The sequence below is a fragment of the Microcaecilia unicolor genome, chromosome 14 (assembly GCF_901765095.1).
Source record: "Microcaecilia unicolor chromosome 14, aMicUni1.1, whole genome shotgun sequence".
NCBI classification, from domain to species: domain Eukaryota; kingdom Metazoa; phylum Chordata; class Amphibia; order Gymnophiona; family Siphonopidae; genus Microcaecilia; species Microcaecilia unicolor.
Window position 1 is genome coordinate 35766521 of NC_044044.1, and position 18694 is coordinate 35785214.

Here is an 18694-nt window from a genome sequence, read left to right on the forward strand (position 1 = left end):
ATACATAATAGAACATTTTAATAAACAGCGTAGGGTGTAAGCAAAGATGGAACATATAGATAGGTAAAAGGAGTAAGAAAACAAGGTACGAAAGTATTGCCACACTGGGACAGAACAAAGGTCCATCAAGCTTAGTATCCTGTTTCCAGCAGTGGCCAATCCAGGTCACAAGTACCTGGCAAGATCCCAAAAAAGCTGCTTATCCCAGAAGTAGGCAGTGGATTTTCCTCAAGTCAATTTAATAATGGTCTGTGGACTTTTCTATTAGGAAACCATCCAGACCTTTTTTAAACCCCTCAAAGCTAACCGCCTTTACCACATTCTGTGGCAACGAATTCCAGAGTTTAATTACACGTTGCATGAAGAAATATTTTCTCCGATTCGTTTTAAATTTACTACTTTATAACTTCATTGCACGCCCTCTAGTTCTAGTATTTTTGGAAAGAGTAAACAAACGATTCACATCTACCTGTTTCACTTCACTCATGGTATTCCTAACCACGCCCTCTCCAAAAGACATTACATGATGTGATACAAGCAAGCCTTTTCCGGAGCAGCTCTCACACTCTGGAATGCACTTCCGGAAAGGCTCTGCTTAACACAAGACTATCCCTACTTCAGGAAGCAGGTGAAAGCTTGGCTCTTCAACCATGCCTTTAATGGAAGAAGCAACTACCTTCTTAAGTCACACACACATACAAGGAGTGACACAGGCAGCACATACTACAGCAGAACATGTTTTTCCACTCCTACTTTAGCTAACATTTAATCATCTTTCTGACCTCATGTGCAACTTTCTTTAAATTAGTCACCTGACAAAGCCAACATAGATTTAGTGAAGGGAAATCTTGCCTCACCAATCTATTACATTTCTTTGAAGGGGGTGAGCAAACATGTAGATTGTGTATCTGGATTTTTGAAAAGGCATCTGACAAAGTACCTCATGAAAGACTCCAGAGGAAATTGGAGAGTCATGGGATAGGAGGTAGTGTTCTATTGTGGATTAAAAACTGGTTAAAAGATAGAAAACAGAGTAGGGTTAAATGGTCAGTAATCTCAATGGAGAAGGTTAGATACTGGAGTTCCCCAAAGGTCTCTGCTGGAACTGCTGCTTTTTAACATATTTATAAATGATCTAGATATGGGAATAACTAGTGAAGTATTAAATTTGCTGACGACACAATGTTATTGAAAGTTGTTAAATCACAAGAGGATTGTGAAAAATTGTAAGATGACCTTACGAGACTGGGCATCCAAATGCCAGGTGGTGATTAATGTGAGCATGTGGGAAAGAGAAACCTGAACTACAGCTACGTGATGCAATGTTCCATGTTAGGAGTCACCAACCAGGAAAAGGATCTAGGAGTCATCATTGACAATACTTTGAAACTCTCTGCAGCAACAAAGAAAGCAAATAGAATGTTAGGTATTATTAGGAAAGGAATAGAGAATAAAAAGGAGGATGTTCTTATGCCTTTGTATCGTTCCATGGTGCGACTGCACGTTGAATACTGTTTGCAGTTCTGGTCACTGCATCTCTAAAAAGATATAGTGGAATTAGAAAAGGTACAGAGAAGGGCAACAAAAATGATAAAGGGGATGGAACGACTTGTCTGTGAGGAAAGGCTGAAACGGCTAGGGCTCTTCAGCTTGGAGAAAAGACGGCTGAGGGGAGATATGATAGAGGTATATAAAATACTGAGTGGAATGGAACGGGTAGACATGAATCGCTTGTTTATTCTTTCCACAAATAATCAGAGAAAATATTTCTTCACTCAACATGTAATTAAACTCTGGAATTCATTGCCAGAGAATGTGGTAAAAGCAGTTAGCAGGGTTTAAAAAAAAGGTTTGGATAGCTTCCTAAAAGAAAAGTCCATAAGCCATTATTAAAATGGACGGGAAAATCCACTGCTTATTTCTGGGATAAGCAGAATAAAAAGTAATGTATTGTTTTGGGATCTTGCCAATTACTTGTGACCTGGATTGGCCACTGTTGGAAACAGGATACTGGGCTTGATGGACCTTTGGTCTATCCCAGTATGGCAATACTTATGACTGTTCCAGTTGATGGCAGTACAGTGCTGAAGGATATGCAAGCCAGATTCTTTAATTAAGCAGTTGTTTAAGGTCTCATTGGGGTTACAGGCAGCAGTCATTAATGCTTATGCTGGGTGCAAGGCACGAAGGATGTTCTGGAGGTGGAGGATGAAAGTTCACAGTTCAGGCCGCTTGGAAGTGGGCATCTCCATGAGTTGTGTGATCTTATTCAATTTAATTTCCAAAATAATTTTTATTTAAAAAAATAATACAGTAGCTAAACAAACATACAAGATCTGGTTTTGCAGATTTCTCTTTTGTAACAAGTTGCTCTTTGGAGAAGATTAAGGAGCTAGGATAAGCTAGCCCCCAGAGCATGCTGGAGGATTAATCAAAAGGTTCCTCCCATTCTTCATTGGGTAGTTCCTAATTTCCCGAGGCCAAGCTTTATTGCCTAGGCAAGGACTCGGCTTGCAGTCCCAGTTTTAAGATGGGGCGTCTATTTGTGGAGGCCACAAAAGGGGTCCATAAGGGCATATCAGAGCAGATAGGTGGTCAGTTGTCCACCTTTTACAAGACATGGACCTTACCAGTGGGTGCTGGATGTGGTAAGGAAAAGGAGGGGGGGTTCTACATGCTGAAGTTGTCCCACCAGCTTGGAGAAGACTATTTAGAATCACTATGTTGCACTCCTGCAAAGAGGGCAGCCGTGCAAAATTCCTGTTCCTGAGGAAGAAAGGTGCCATGCTTAGTCCTACATCCACATTGTGTCCGGAAGAAGACAAGCTCATTCTTCCCTATTTGGGATCTGAAAGGCATACACAGAGCCCTCGAGCCCATATTTCAGGATGGAGACCCTACATTCTCTCATCACAGCGGTGCGGTCCTTAAGGAGGCTTATTTGCATATACATATCTGTCACCCCACCTGAAACATGAGGTTTGCAGTACTAGGTTAGTACTTTAATTTCAGGCTTTGGATTTGCTACTGTGCCTTGCAAGTTTTCCATGGTGGTGGTGGTGGTGGTGGCAGCTGCTGTTTGCAAGGAAGGCATTTAGATCCACCCCTATCTGGATGACTGGCCCGTTTAAGTATAGTTAGAAGAATGGAGCTGATGAATAACAGCACATGTAACATCTGCTGCAATCCTTGGGCTGGATTGTAAATTTCACCAAGAACAAGTTACTGCCCTCCTGGTGCCATAAACATCTGGATCTACTTGGGCAGGCAAAGTTTTCCTGTCCTTCAGCGGAAGCTGAAACTCCAGTCCCCAGTGCTGGCTCCTTGGACCTGGGATTATATGTAGATCCTGGTGTCCATGGCAGCGATCCTTAAGTTAGTCCCATGGGCCTGGCCACACAGTCCTCCCTCCCTTCTTTTCCACTGGAATCCACAGTGTCAGTTCTTTTCATGGATGAAAGAAGCCAGAAACAGCATGGAAACCTGGCACTCGGCATGGATTTGTATTTCCATGATTGGTTGATTCTCATGATGAATGCCAGCCTGCAGGGCTGGGAAGCGTTTTAGCAGGCATAGGTAGCACAAGGGCATTGGTTTGAATATGGCCTGGTCAATGAACTACTTCCAGACCTGTTTTCACTGACAATTCCATGGCGGTGGCTTATGTCAACCATCGGGGAGGAACAAGACGCCTAGTAGTAGCAAAAGAAACAGCAGTGTTTCTTTGCTAGGCAGAGACCAACCTGTGTGCATTTTCGAAAGTGCACATAACAGGAGATCAGCATATGCAGGCAACTTTGTTGAGCAGGCATATCCTGGACCCAGTTGAATGGAAGTTCTCAAATGCCTTAGCTACGATCAGAGCTTGCTTGGGGATCTAGTAATGGATCTCATAATGACGTACTAGCATACCAAGGTTTTTCAGTTGTCAGAGTGCAGCTCAGCTAGGCTGCACACCCTCCTTTAGCAATGGCCGCAGTCCAGCGCACTGTTTGTGTATCCTCCTTGGCCGATGCTGGGCCTTGTTTTGCAGAAAGTAGAATCGCACCCTGGGTTGGTGGTTCTGATGTTTCCAAATCAGCCAAAGCATCTGTGGCTTGTGGATTTAATGAGGCTCTGGATGAGGGAGGCCTTGGAATTCCCATGAATGAGGGAGGGCCTTCTGGCTCAAAGTCAAGTAGTTATGGAAGACCTGTCTCACTTTTGTTATAAAGACTGGCCCTTGAGAGGAGGTGTTTTAAGGAGGAAGGGTTATGCAGACAGGGTCATTGCAACCTTGGTACAGTCCTGGAAGCATTTGAGCTCCCTGGCTTATCCTAGGATCTGGAGGCTGCTTCAATGCTATGTGGAAAGGGGACTTGCCCTCCCTTCGTGCATACTTTTCATGTATTTGGATTTGTTGAAGCTGTTAAGTAGGCCTGAAGGCCTATGGCATACATTTTATTTATTTTTGTTACATTTGTACCCCGCGCTTTCCCACTCATGGCAGGCTCAGTGTGGCTTACATGGGGCAATGGAGGGTTAAGTGACTTGCCCAGAGTCACAAGGTCCATTCCTTCTCCTCCAGGAAGAATGTGAGTCTCAGCATACACTAATTCGTATAAATGACCTCATGGGCATGGAGGAATTTCATTGTTCACACATCCAGTTTTCAAGATCTTTATAAGAAGTCTGTCTAAAATTAAGAACATAACATAAGAATAGCCATACTGGGTCAAACCAATGGTCCATCTAGCCCAGTATCCTGCTTCCAACAGTGGCTAATCGAGGTCACAAGTACATGGCAGAAACCCAAATAGTGATTAATGGCTTGTCTTATTCCACAATGCTGATGCCTAATGCACTTTTCATTATTGATTTTCACCTCCTGTAGTATTTTTTTCTGATCTTTTTTTTTTTCTCTCAGTGATTTATGCTGGATCTTGGCTCCTTCCTCTACTTCATGTTCAAATTCCTTGTTTCACTCATCAGTCAGAGAGATGTTTTCGATTTTCCTCCAAGGAAGGTTGCCTTATGCTTAATGCAGGCCAGAAGTCATCCTGCTTTTCACTACATGAAGTTGTTCTGCTAATTGGTAGAGAGTGGAATAAGAGAGCTTCAGGTCATCTTTAAGTGTGATATTCCCTCTGAATAGGATTAAGAGTAAATCCATTGGCCAAGGAGTTGCTAAGATTGCCCAGTGGATTACGTGCCATACACTTCGAGTGGTGACAGGGAATCTCCCTGAAATATTCCTTGTCAGATCTTAATATTAGGAATCACAAACTATCATTAGAGCATAAGCATTGCCATACTGGGACAGACCAAAGGTCCATCAAGCCCAGCATCCTGTTTCCAACAGTGGCCAAGCCATACTTCAGATGGAGTGTGTTGTACTATGATATATTCAGTGAATCCAGGATGTGTGTTATATGTTTTCAAGACACTTTGTTATCCAGAAATGTGAAATGCTATCAAAGGCTTTTTTTTTTTTAATTGTCAATTCATTCAATACTGAGATTTCTGCTTTTCTTAGCATTATTTAGCATTAACTGGCCTTTGGTCTTTTTGCCCTTCTGCTTTATTGCCATGGTGATAGTCAATATGATTATATCGACATCTACTGCAGTGAACAGTTTACAGGTTGTAGGTAGACAAGTTACGGATCTCCTTTGACAAAAGTGTTCCTCCTGTTAACCATTGTGATGTTACTTGATTTTTGCAGTCTTCCAGGTCTTGGTGGATTGATGTGAACTGTTTGACAGAATATTTGGGCACTAGGGGCCAGGGCTTTTCCAGTTTGGGGCTCTTTTTAACCTGCTTTTCGGTTCTTTGTTACTTCAATAGTATCAATTGTTCACATTTCAGTAGTTAAAAATAGTTGTGCTCTACAGAGTCCTTGTACAAGTTTCTCCAGAATGTTTCTGTTCCAGCTTTAGTTGGTAGAGTTGTTTTGGGTTCTCAAATAGTTTGTTTTGATTTTCTTTCTTTTTTTTTTCATATCTCTACAGTTTATGCTTCACATCTGCTGTTCTCTTATTAGCAGGTAACTTTCCAGCTTTTGCAGGCGTTCTGCCATAAAGGCATTGATTCCTGGGGCTCTTTCTTCCATAAGCTAGTCCTGCACAGGATAAATCCCTTCCTTGTTGATTCATTTGTGGCTGTAGCTTTTGTGTTCCCTGTTGTGTCTCTAGTCTGCTTGTAGCTTCATATTTACCAGTAGCAAAGAGTTCCAGGATCAGTGAAGAACATTCATCCCATTTTCAATCTGACCTGCAGGGAGATGGCTCATTCTTAGATTTCACATTTGCAGGGGTCCTTGTTTTAATACCTTGCAGCTCAAGAAATTCAGAGAGAGACTGATTGCATCCGGAAGTGTGAATTTGCTGTAAACATCAGAGAAGAAAATCTTTCTTTTTTTTTCTCCAGCACGGTGTATTGTCGGGCTGATCTGAATGTGCTCTTGTATGTGATAACAGCGTTTCACTCTTCTCTTCCCATTTAGGTGATCTCGCAAAATTTGGCCGAGGCGATGCTTCCTCTCCTGCTCCTGCAACCACACTGGCACAGCCTCAACCAAACCAGACCCAGACGCATCATACCACGCAACAGACATTCCTTAATCCGGCTCTGCCTCCTGGCTACAGTTACACCAGCCTGCCATACTACACAGGGGTACCAGGGCTCCCCAGCACCTTCCAGTACGGGCCCGCTGTGTTCCCTGTGAGTCTCCATTTCCAAAAGTATTAATGTTTGAAGGGCCTTTGGCATGGGTGGTTGGGTTGGGAGAGCTACAGGAGTGACGGTCACCGTGCTGGGCCCTGTTTTTCAAGGATTTTCATCACCCTGTGCACTGACTGGGAGTTAACTTTTTGCAACTGCTCCTATTAAACATTCATATGAGGCAGATGGTGGTTGCTTTCGCACGATTCCTACATTCAAGCTGCTACCGACTGAAAATGTTAAGGGGACTAGCAGGGGGGCCCTTTCTAAGTCCCAAGCCTGCTGCTGGGAAGGGGGCGAAGCTGCACGCTCTGTACCCTTTGAGGAACTTCTGGCCACGGTCTTTCATATTGATAGCACGTGTTCTGAAGAGCCTGCTCCTCTCTGCTGTTCACTTGTTGTAAAATGTTTGTTTTTTACATGCTTGTAAATATAAGATTCAATAAAAAAATTATAAACAAATACCCAAGTAATCTTAAAGCTGCTGTCACTGGACAATGTTGCCTGAGGATGGGGTGGGGGATTGCTTGAGATTAACATGTTAGTGCTAAAAGGTACAAAGTGGTATGCAAGAGAGATTGGATTAAATATACAAAGAAATATGCAGGTCTTTGACCTCCCTGATGTCAGTGGGGTTAATAATTGATCTTATCCCCAGCACACTGTGTGTTTACAGCATTTCAAAGGACTCCTAAGGTGATAGGCAGGGAGTAAAGTCTCATGTGACACTTGCTTGAGGACACAGCATAGCCCTGAGGAAGGAGATCTGCATCATTTTGGATAAACTCTGGAAATGGAAGGGGTCAGAGCTCCCTAGACGCAACAAACCAGGAAGAATGGCACAGCATGGACCTTCCAGCCAGATCATTCTCCATCAAACCCAGAAGGAAAGAAGAGCAGGGGTTCCTTGAGCACCTACTGTTCCCTTAAATGTTCAGCAGCTGCACTTGGCACATCATCTCGGCAAGCAGGCAACTTTGTCCTGTTAGAGCCTCTGCAGATCTGGAAGAGAAAAGTTGCTTTAACAGCAAGAGGCTGACCCCTTGGAAGAAGTTTCATTCAAACAGATGCAAATTTTGTTTGTCATAAATACTGGCAGTCTGTCCCTTGGAAGTGGAATAGAAGGTTGTCTATCTCTATTTGACATTTATATTCTGCTTATACCTCAGCAATAGGGTTTAAAGTGGATTACAAAACTGATTAGTAAAACTTTAAAGCAAGAGAGACACAAAACCTTAATCCTTCTGTCAATCAAGCCCCTCAGCTTAATAAAATTAAATCAAACCTAAAACACATACAACAAATATAAATCAAACTAACAATCATCAACTAGAATGTAATGCCAAAATATCCCATCTCTTCTCACCGTAAATAAGCATTTCTGGTATGGGGTGGAAGGTGTCCTGTATTTCATAGGACAAGGAGGGGAGTTGTCTGTGTGAGGGTTTTTTTTATTTTTTGCTTTTATTTTCAAGTTTCAGACAGGATGGGAGGAGGGGGTCTGTCCATGGATTTCCCCAACAGTAAATGAATTTGTTTGGGTCCGTTGATATCACTGCATGCATTTCACTGAGGTTATAATAAAGGTAACACAAAGTGCTGCAGGATTCGGGAGCTGCTGAGGCTGAGACACTGTCCCTCTTTTATCCAGGTTGCTCCTACCTCTTCCAAGCAGCACGGTGTGAGCGTGAGTGTAAATACATCCGCGACCCCTTTTCAGCAGGCTGGCGGGTACGGCTCTCATGGATACAGCAGTGGTAAGAGGAAACCCTTCCACCTCACACACACTTCCATCACTCAGGACTCTCTTAATATCCCCTTCCTATATTGTGGGTTTGTTAGAGGGTATTTTCCGTGTCCTTCGAGGGAAGGTGGGACGCTGGCAGTGTTAATAATCCAGTGAGAAGGTAAGGTTAGTGTCCTGGCACTTCTGTCTTTGCTCCACCTTTTCCCTCTGCTCCTGTCTTTTCCCTGTGCCGTGTGCTTTCCCTCCTGCCAGGCCCCGCAGCAGCAGCAGCAGGCAACATACATGTAGAATCCCTTGTTACTGGCCTAGGAAAAATAGCTCTTGGCTTCTTTGTAATGTAAGTCTGTTAAAAGTTCTGATGTGGCTTCTCAGCATTGCTGGTTAGATTTAAAAAGAGTCATTACAGAAAGTAGATTGTGGAATTTGCTGATGACAGATGTTGTGGTATGATCTTTGGCTCCTAGAGATTCTTACCTTTGTGAGATTAACTCTGCTCAGCCCCTCTCCCTGGTGGTGTTGATTCAGCACGTAGGACTCTGGAGTGAGAGGTGGTGGTGGTTGTAAGCAGGGCCTGAACGTTCCCCCTGGATTAGAGAGACACAAGGGAACGTGCTTTGGTTTGGTTAGTGCCCCCCTGGTGGCTTTTCTTCTTGTTCTCCATGACCCTGCTGTCCAGAGGAAAGGGGAAGAGGACACGTGTGTTTGTGCCTGTCTGAAGCTCAGGGCTGTGGCTGTGTCTCTGTTTGCAGGCTATGAGGACTTGAGCCAGGGGCCCGGCACTGGGGATTTCTGTAAGGGTGCATATAGTGGGGCTGCTTCCGCTCAGAGTAAGCCTGTTGCTGCTGCTGTGTCCGGATCAGGCGGCGGTAAGTTCACTCCTCTGCTTCTCCTTTCTCTGTGTATATCCACCCCTCTCACAGCACTGCCTTTCTGCTTCATTCTGTCTTCTAAGAGTGTGTGTATGGTGTTAGGAGGCCAGCTGCTGCCATTGCTGTACATCTGTTGACTGGAGAAGGGGGAATTCCTCCCACACAGCTGCCACAGACGTTTTTTGAAGTAAAAGTCATGTCCTTTGCTTACTCTTAAGAGTATTGCTGTGTTAAAACTTCAGTGTCTTGGAGAGATGACTGTACAGCAAGTCAAATAAGCACTGGAAAAGGGGGCTGATAGTGCACCAAGTGTTCCTGGACCCTGGCTAGGAAGCAAGGGGGGAGAGGGATTGTAAGAGGACCCTGCCTATGTGGAGAGAAGAGAAGGTGGTAGTCAAGGAGTGCCTCATAAGCACCTTGGCTGGGGGGGGGGGGGGGGTGGCTGTGTATGTGATGGGGGAAGAATTGAAGCATTTGTATACTGATCCTGCCTGGGTAGGGGTTTGGGACCCAAGGACTGCTGTTTCATCCTCCTCTGAAACTTGTTACATGTTTATACATTAGAGATTCCTCTGTCCCTAAAAGAGTTACAATCTAAGAATTGTACCTGAGGCAATGGAGGTTTAAGTGACTTGCCCCAAGGAGCAACAGTGGGATTTGAACCAGGCTTCCCCGGTTGTCAGTCCAGTGCTACTTCTCCTCCTGCCTTGTTGCCTTTTGGGGATCAGAGAACTGTTTTGGATATGAATGAAGTAGGTCATGGTGTCTTCCCTCCCTCCTCTCCCCCAGGTGTGTCAGTTACATCTAGTAACACAGGAGTGCCAGACATCTCGGGTTCAGTTTACTCAAAAACTCAGGTATGTTTCTTTACTTTAGAATTTGAGTGCGTGGGGAAGGGGCTGCATGTATGATGCTTCCCTTACAGTGCAAGGATCAGCCACCGGTAAGCATTTTTCTCTTGCTTTCTCTGTCCAGTCCTTTGAGAAGCAAGGATTTCACACTGGAACCCCAGCAGCTTCCTTTAGTCTGCCTTCAGCACTCGGCACTGGTGGCCCCATGAACCCAGCCACGGCAGCTGGTTACCCTCCAGCTCCCTTTATGCACATCCTGGCCCCGCACCAGCAGCCGCATTCTCAGATCCTGCACCATCACCTGCCAGACGGACAGGTAAGGACCCTTCTAAACCCACTTGCTGTTGCCTAGAGCAGCCTTTTCACAGTGGCAGTGGGAATGAATCAAGTGGGGAATGTCAGCCCTTCAGAACACAGACGCAGACTCTTGTGTGTAGCTTGCAGGCGCATCAGTGACTTTCTGTTACCAAAGCTTATCCTTTGTTTTACATATCCTGCCGCTTGGCAGCAGCTGCCATATTTGCAGATGATTCAGTGCTTCCACCTACAGCAGGAAGACCAGGTAATGGAAGTTCTGCACTGTCCATTGCACTACTCTATTTACTCCTGCCCCTTACTCCCCCCCTCCCCCCGCCCTCCCTGAGACATGCACACAGCTGGTCACTTGCCCATTCAATCCTCTTACCACACCCACGGGATCCTGTCTCTTACACAGATGTGAACACAACCCGATCCTCCTGCTCCATTCCCACCCTGCTTCTCCATCCTCACCCTCCCTGTGACATGCACAGCCTAGTTAGTTGTCCCATCTTTCCCCTCCCCCTCTGCCACCCCAGTCATGCCTGCATCTTTCCCCCTCCTCCCACGATACAACAACAACTCAGTCACCCCACCTGGAAGATCTTGCTTCCCCCACTCCCAACCCGATATGAACACAGTTACTTGTACCATCTATCTTCCCCTTAGGATCATGCTTCTGTATCCCCCTACTTCAAGGATGTACCCACCCCCACCCAATTACACCTATAAGATCCTGCTTCCTCCACCCGAGTATACACAAACTTTTCTTGCCCCAGTCACATTTCCAGCTTCATTTGCAGGATCCTGCTTTGCCCAATTACCTGTTCCAGCTTACTCATTCCTCCCCCCCCCCCCCCCCCCAACCATACCTGCAAAATCTGCTTCTTTTACCCCACCCATCCAAACACTGATGCAGCCTGGTCTGCTGTTACCCAACCATACTTGAAAGGTGCTCACTGTCCACCTCCAGCTGACGTGCACATAGCCCAGAGCTCAGTGACCAAACATCCTCCAACCATACCTTGCTTCTCGATCCCACACAGCTGAGTCACATGCCCCAGCCATTCTTTGGCCAGACCTTCCCTGCCCCTGCCTCCTCTCCCCTCTTCCCAGCCCCTGATGCCTTCCAGTTTTCTGCTTCCTCCTTTTCATCTTCCTTTCACTCCCTTCCTTGGCTCATCACTTCCCCTCTTCCTCTGTATAGGCTGGGTGCTCCATGGGCCTCACTCATTACTGCACATCCTAATGGAGGTGATCTAATAAGGCCAAAACAATGGTGGTAAGGTCCCAGGCTAGATCAGAATAGCTTGTTGACTTTTTTTTTTTTTTTTGTGCCTGGTAACTTTTCTATTTCAGATACATTAAAGTTTCTGAGAGTATCCATCGTAATCTGGAAGGTCTGCATTTCTTTTCTTCTCTCTGCCTTCCTGCTTGGGTACTGCCAAATGCAGCATGAACCTGCCTGCCACCTCATCTCTACTTACATGGCCCAGTTAGAGCTTCCAGTACAGACTCCTTCCTGGTACACAACTTTGCACATACATGTCACTCCAGGTGTACAGGTATACGTGCTCACATAATCAGTGGTCACATCCTTCTTGTGCACTCTTGTTTTTGAGGTACCACAAACCACAGGTGTTGCACTTCTTTCAGAGGTTGGGATTCCTATATTTTCGCACTTGGTTACATTTTTAAACTTTCTTGTTTGTCAGGTGTCTTCATTAAATAATGTGTAATAGCAAAGTTCCTTACTTGTAACAGGATTTCTCTGTGGACAGCAGAAATTGTCAACCAAACATGGGTGACATTACTACAGTAGTATTCTCTGAGCCCGTAAGTCTGGAAGGCTTTCTGGATATGCATGGGTTTTCTTCCTGAGTTCAAGTGGCTCCTCTCTGACATTTTAGAGCTTGGATAACTTCCATACTGAGAAGTGGGTGGGATTGTGCTGGCTGTGGGCTGAGTTAGCAGAGCCATGATAATAGCCTGAGTCAGGTGCACAGGAGGGGGGAGATCTGTCGAGGTGACAGTCTTGCCCTGCTTCCCTGGGCCAAGAAAGGCTTGTGCCTGGAAGCAGAGGGTCTCAGGTTGCAGAGGTAGGTGAATCTGTATGTTTGAGGCTGGAGCAAGGTGAGTACCTCTGTAGTATAATGACTGAGGTGGTCTAGAGAAACAGAGAAATCATTAGGATGGAAAACACAAAGGTTTTAAGAAGGAGAGCTGGAGGATCTGTCCATCTGGCAGGGCAGATAGAACAGACTAAGGTGGAAACAGGTGGGCATCCTGATGTGGGAGTGGCCTTTCTAGGCTTTTCTGAGCTCCAGGAAAGCTAATCCATCGACGATGCTTTCAGATGAGGTCACCAGTGTGTGACTGACTCATCCTATTACAGATAAACATTGCTTTCTCTGTGGACAAGCCAGATAAGATCAGCCACATATGGGTGACTTCAAGCCGAGGGTGCAAGGCATTAGTTTTGAATGGTTTGGTAGTGGTATGGTGGTAAATAAGTTCTGTAAGATAACACTATCAGTTTTGTCAGCTTGGTCTAGAGATAATGGTTACGAATGTGTGCGTTTCCACCCTTTCAGGGGGGTGGTTTGGTACATTGGTATCAAAATCAAATGCCATCTGAAATCCATGTAGAGAGAGTTCTGTGACAGCCAGGCCAGTTCATAAAAAGCTGAGACTTTCCTATGAGACTGCATCTTTTCCAGGTCCTGGAATTACGCCCCTCTTAAAGCAGCTGTGCTACGCTTGTGTGCAGGTGAGGGAAGGATGGAGGAAGTGCCATAGAGTGAGTGAAAGGGAAGTCAGAGGTAACTTTGGGCAGAAATTGTGGATGGGTTCATAGAAATTTCCTGTTAGGTGGAACAGCATACAACACGAGTAGTGTACTATATGATAACGATCTTGTCAATTTTCAAAGCAGTTTAACGGGCAGGAGAGCCTCCTACCCAGTTAAATAGTGTTTCTGCCTAACCGCTGATATTCAGCGGCACTTAGCTGGGTAGTACCGCTGAACATCAGCATGATCCGCTCCTGCGCTGGGGTGATCTGAGGGCAATGCTTGGGTGGAGCAAGTGTTTAACTGGTTAGCGGCGACGTTCCTAACTTTAGCCACCAAGCTAACGGGCACTGGTCTGAATATTGGCCAGTGCCCGGTTAACTTCTCGGTAGCGCACCAGGCTTACTGGTGCCCGTCCTCCTTCCCCACCCTACCCCACTCCCATAGGTCCCCTGGCCTGTCCTGTAGATTCCTGGTAGTCCAGCAATGCTCACTCCTGCCTGTCATGTTGCCTTTCACAAATGGCCCCTGCAATCTCTAGTGGTAGTCTTGGGTACCAGCACGTGTATAATTAGCCCCAGAAATTCACTGCCGGAGCCTGGACATGGCCCCAACATTGAATGTCTGGGTTAATTCTGCCCACAGTGGTCAGCGTTATATACATAAAAGCTGAACGCTGCAGGCTGAATATGGATCAGAATGTTTTCTTTGTTTCCACTTGACCAGTCCAGAAGAAATGCATTATGCCGCCATCCCCCCCCAAAACGAGCAGATGGAGACAGAAGGACAACTTGTGAGCCCTGCTCTTTATAGGGCATCTTGCAGCTATATGATTCTCTGTTCCCTGTCTCCAGCAGATAGTGGTGGGTATGCTTAGCTAAGTTTTGTGATTGCTGGGCATTCTCCTAGGCCCAGTTTGAGCATTGTTAGATTGGGGGAGGGGGGGATCCAGTGTCCAGCCGGTGGTGGCCACACACTTGGAGTGTTATTGGAGATCCTACCCTTCCCCTCTTGGTACCAGTTTTTGGTGTTCTCAGACCCCCTTCCATTCTTCCACATCTCTGTGGAGGCTTTCTCTTTTGAACCAGTTTTGTTCTGAGCTCCAGCATTTCTAGGGCTGCATGTTACTTGGGAGTGCCTTTGTGCTTTTTCTCCTGACCCAGTTTATACATGAGTTTCAGTTGAGTTTGGAAGTGCCTTGTTTGGCTCTGCCTCCTGATAAAGACAACAAAAAAAAAGTGGAGCTAGAGCTATGACAAGGCTTTATCCTCTTCCGCAAGAAGATAGGAGTGTACTACCGTCCGCCTCGCCAGGATGAGCAGGTAGACGCAGAAATGATAAAGGAAATCAGAGACGCAAACAAAATGGGCAATGTGATGATAATGGGTGACTTCAATTATCCAAATATAGACTGGGTAAATGTAACATCGGGACACGCTAGAGAGATACAGTTCCTTGATGAAATCAAGGACAGCTTTATGGAGCAGCTGGTGCAGGAGCTGACGAGAGAAGGAAAAATTCTAGACTTGGTCCTTAGTGGAGCGCATGATCTGGTGAGGGACGTTATTACTGGGGCCGCTTGATAACAGTGATCATAATATGATCAGTTTTAATATCAACCTTGATATATACACAGGAAGTCAACTACGTTAGCATTTAACTTTAAAAAAGGAGACTATGATAAAATGAGAACAGCGGTGGAAAAAAAAAACTTAGGGGGACTACTGAGAGGGTAAAAACTGTACAGCAGGCATGGACGCTGTTCAAAAATACCATCCTGGAGGCCCAGGCGAAACACATTCCACTGATTAGAAAAGAAAGATGGAACTCCAAAAGACAGCCGGCCTGGTTGAAAAGTAAGGTGAAGGAAGCTATTAGGGCTAAAAGAAATTCCTTCAGAAAATGGAAGAAGGAACCATCTGAAAATAACAAGAAGCAGCATAAGGAGTGTCAAAGCAAATGCAAGGCGCAGATAAAGAAGGCCAAGAGGGATTACGAAAAAAAGATAGCATTAGAGGCAAAAAAAAAGCATAGTAAAAAATTTTTTCGGTAATTTAAAAGCAGGAAGCCGGCAAAAGAATCGGTTGGGCCGCTGGATGACCGAGGGGTAAAAGGGGTGATCAAGGAAGACAAAGACATAGCGGAGAGATTGAATAAATTCTTTGCTTCGGTCTTCACCGAGGAAGATTTGGGTGGGATACCGGTGTCGGAAATGATATCTCAAGCGGATGAGTCAGAGAAACTTACTGACTTCAGGGTAAACCTGGAGGACGTAATGGGGCAGTTCAGCAAACTGAAGAGTAGCAAATCTCGTGGACCGGATGGTATTCATCCTAGAGTACTGATAGAACTGAAAAATGAGCTTGCGGAGCTACTGCTAGTGATATGCAATTTATCCTTAAAATCGAGCGTGGTACCGGAAGATTGGAGGGTGGCCAATGTCACGCCCATTTTTAAAAAAGGTTCCAGGGGAGATCTGGGAAATTATAGACCGGTGAGTCTGATGACGGTGCTGGGGAAAATGGTAGAGGCTATTACTAAAAACAAAAATTACAGAGCACATCCGAGGACATGGATTACTGAGACCGAGTCAGCACGGCTTTTGTATGGGGAAATCTTGCTTGACCAATTTACTTCAATTCTTTGAAGGAGTAAACAAACGTGGACAAAGGGGAGCCAGTTGATATTGTGTATCTGGATTTTCAAAAGGCATTTGACAAGGTACCTCATGAAAGGCTACAGAGGAAATTGGAGGGTCATGGGATAAGAGGAAAAGTCCTATTGTGGATTAAAAACTGGTTGAAGGATAGGAAACCGAGAGTGGGGTTAAATGGGCAGTATTCACAATGGAGAAGGGTTGTTAGTGGGGTTCCTCAGGGGTCTGTGCTAAGACCGCTGCTTTTTAATATATTTATAAATGATTTAGAGATGGGAGTAACTAGCGAGGTAATTAAATTTGCTGATGACACAAAGTTATTCAAAGTCGTTAACTCGCGACAGGATTGTGAAAAATTACAGAAGGACTGGGGGACTGGGCGGCTAAATGGCAGATGACGTTTAATGTGAACAAGTGCAAGGTGATGCATGTGGGGAAAAAAGAACCCGAATTATAGCTATGTCATGCAAGGTTCCACGTTAGGAGTTACGGACCAAGAAAGGGATCTGGGTGTCATTGTCGATAATACACTGAAACCTTCTGCTCAGTGTGCTGCTGCGGCTAGGAAAGCGAATAGAATGTTGGGTATTATTTATTTATTTATTTATTTATTGCATTTGTATCCCACATTTTCCCACCTTTTTGCGGGTTCAGTGTGGCTTACAATATGATATAAATGATGGAAATACAATTTGTTACAACTTGGTTATGGATTACATTGTGTAGAGTTAATTGAGACAGTCGAAGTAACGTTAAGGAATATAACAATGGAAAGGTATGGAAAACAGGTGTGAGGATGTTATAATGCCGTTGTATCGCTCCATGGTGCGACCACACCTTGAGTATTGTGTTCAATTCTGGTCGCCGCATCTCAAGAAAGATATAGTGGAACTGGAAAAGGTGCAGCGAAGGGCAACTAAAATGATAGTGGGGATGGGATGACTTCCCTATGAAGAAAGACTAAGGAGGCTAGGGCTTTTCAGCTTGGAGAAGAGACGGCTGAGGGGAGACATGATAGAGGTATATAAAATAATGAGTGGAGTGGAACAGGTGGATGTGAAGCGTCTGTTCACGCTTTCCAAAAATACTAGGACTAGGGGGCATGCGATGAAACTACAGTGTAGTAAATTTAAAACAAATCGGAGAAAATGTTTCTTCACCCAATGCGTAATTAAACTCTGAATTCGTTGCCGGAGAACGTGGTGAAGGCGGTTAGCTTGGCAGAGTTTTTAAAAAGGGGTTAGACAGTTTCCTAAAGGACAAGTCCATAAACTGCTACTAAATGGAGTTGGGAAAAATCCACAATTGCAGGAATAACATGTATAGAATGTTTGTACATTTGGGAAGCTTGCCAGGTGCCCTTGGCCTGGATTGGCCGCTGTCGTGGATAGGATGCTGGGCTCGATGGACCCTTGGTCTTTTCCCAGTGTGGCATTACTTATGTACTTAAAGTCTCCTACAGTAGACGCAGTGGTGACGGCAGTCACTAAAGCCACTGCTATTCCTGTTGGTGGGGGGGGGGGGGGGGCGCTGCTCTCAGGGATCCTCAAGATAGGAAGTTGGAATCCTTTATTAGGCGTAGTTTTGATCTGTCCGTCTTGTCGCTGCAGGCCTCGGTGTGTGGAGGTTTAGTAGCCCGTGCTTGCTTCCGCTGGGCTGAAAAACTCTTAGATGATCCGGCGGTGGATAGATCTTCCTGGGTGCAGGAACTAGCCAAGCTGGAGATGGGCTCTTCTTTCTTAGCGGATGCTCTTTATGATTTGCTGCAAGCGTCTGCAAAAAATATGGCATTGGTTGTGGGAGCTGGTCGGGCTCTTTGGCTTCGAGATTGGGTCGCAGATGCGGCCTCTAAATCCAAGTTGTGTTTTCTCCCCTTCAAGGGTTCTATGCTGTTTGGGGAAGAGCTGGATAAGTTGGTACACGGTCTTGGGGTTGCTAAGGTTCCGCGCCTGCCAGAGATGCGTCCCAGAACAGGTGGTCGAGGGCTATCGGGCCATGGTCGTTTGCGAGATGCTCGACGGTACAGACTGGGTAGGGCCAATAGTGCGCCTAGAGGGCGATTTTTTTTTCAGCGTACGCAGTCCTTTCATGGAGGCCGCCAGGGAGGTCGGGATGCATCTTCGGTGGGTTCCGCCTCGCGTGCCTCGCAATGAAGGCATGCGTGTCCAGCCTCTTGTTTGTGTGAGAGCTCATCTACGTCAGTTTTACCAGAGGTGGATCCACATCACGACGGATCAGTGGGTGCTCGAAGTGGTGCGTGACGGGTATGCCCTAGAGTTCGATGGCCCTCTTCCTGATTTTTTTCTGGGATCTCTGTGTTGCTCTTGTCTCAAGGCCAGGGCAATTCGCCAAACCCTCCTTCGGTTGATCAATCTGGGGGCTGTGGTTCCCGTACCCACCTCAGTGAGGGGGGGGGGGGGGGCGGGTTGTTACTCGATTTATTTCGTGGTTCCCAAGAAGGAGGATGCCTTCTGGCCTATTTTAGATCTGAAAAAGGTCAATGGGGCGCTGAAGGTCCCTCCTTCCGGATGGAGACTTTGCGTTCGGTCATCGTAGCGGTTCAGTCGGGGGAGTTTCTCACTTCGTTGGATCTGACAGAAGCCTATCTATATATTCCCATCTAGGCGGCGCATCAGCGTTTTCTTCGTTTTGCGGTCTTAGAACAGCATTTTCAATTCTGTGCTCTGCCATTTGGTCTTGCGACGGCGCCTTGTACCTTTTCCAGAGTTATGGTGGTCGTAGTGGCGGCATTGAGGAAGCAAGGAATCTTGGTCCATCCGT

General features: G+C 45.7%; 1 protein-coding gene across 12 annotated transcripts in view; it reads left to right on the forward strand.

Moving 5' to 3' along the window:
• UBAP2L (ubiquitin associated protein 2 like) overlaps window positions 1–18694 on the forward strand; it is a 127936-nt gene that overhangs the window by 78212 nt on the left and 31030 nt on the right. For 3 of the 12 annotated variants that reach the window (XM_030188166.1, XM_030188169.1, XM_030188170.1), the window contains 6 exons: window positions 6485–6702; window positions 8354–8459; window positions 9199–9315; window positions 10108–10175; window positions 10294–10485; window positions 10678–10731. In XM_030188166.1, coding sequence (XP_030044026.1) covers window positions 6485–6702; window positions 8354–8459; window positions 9199–9315; window positions 10108–10175; window positions 10294–10485; window positions 10678–10731 — 755 coding nt within the window. The remainder of the gene's footprint in view (window positions 1–6484; window positions 6703–8353; window positions 8460–9198; window positions 9316–10107; window positions 10176–10293; window positions 10486–10677; window positions 10732–18694) is intronic. The other 9 variants (XM_030188167.1, XM_030188171.1, XM_030188168.1 and 6 more) reach the window with 5 other exon arrangements.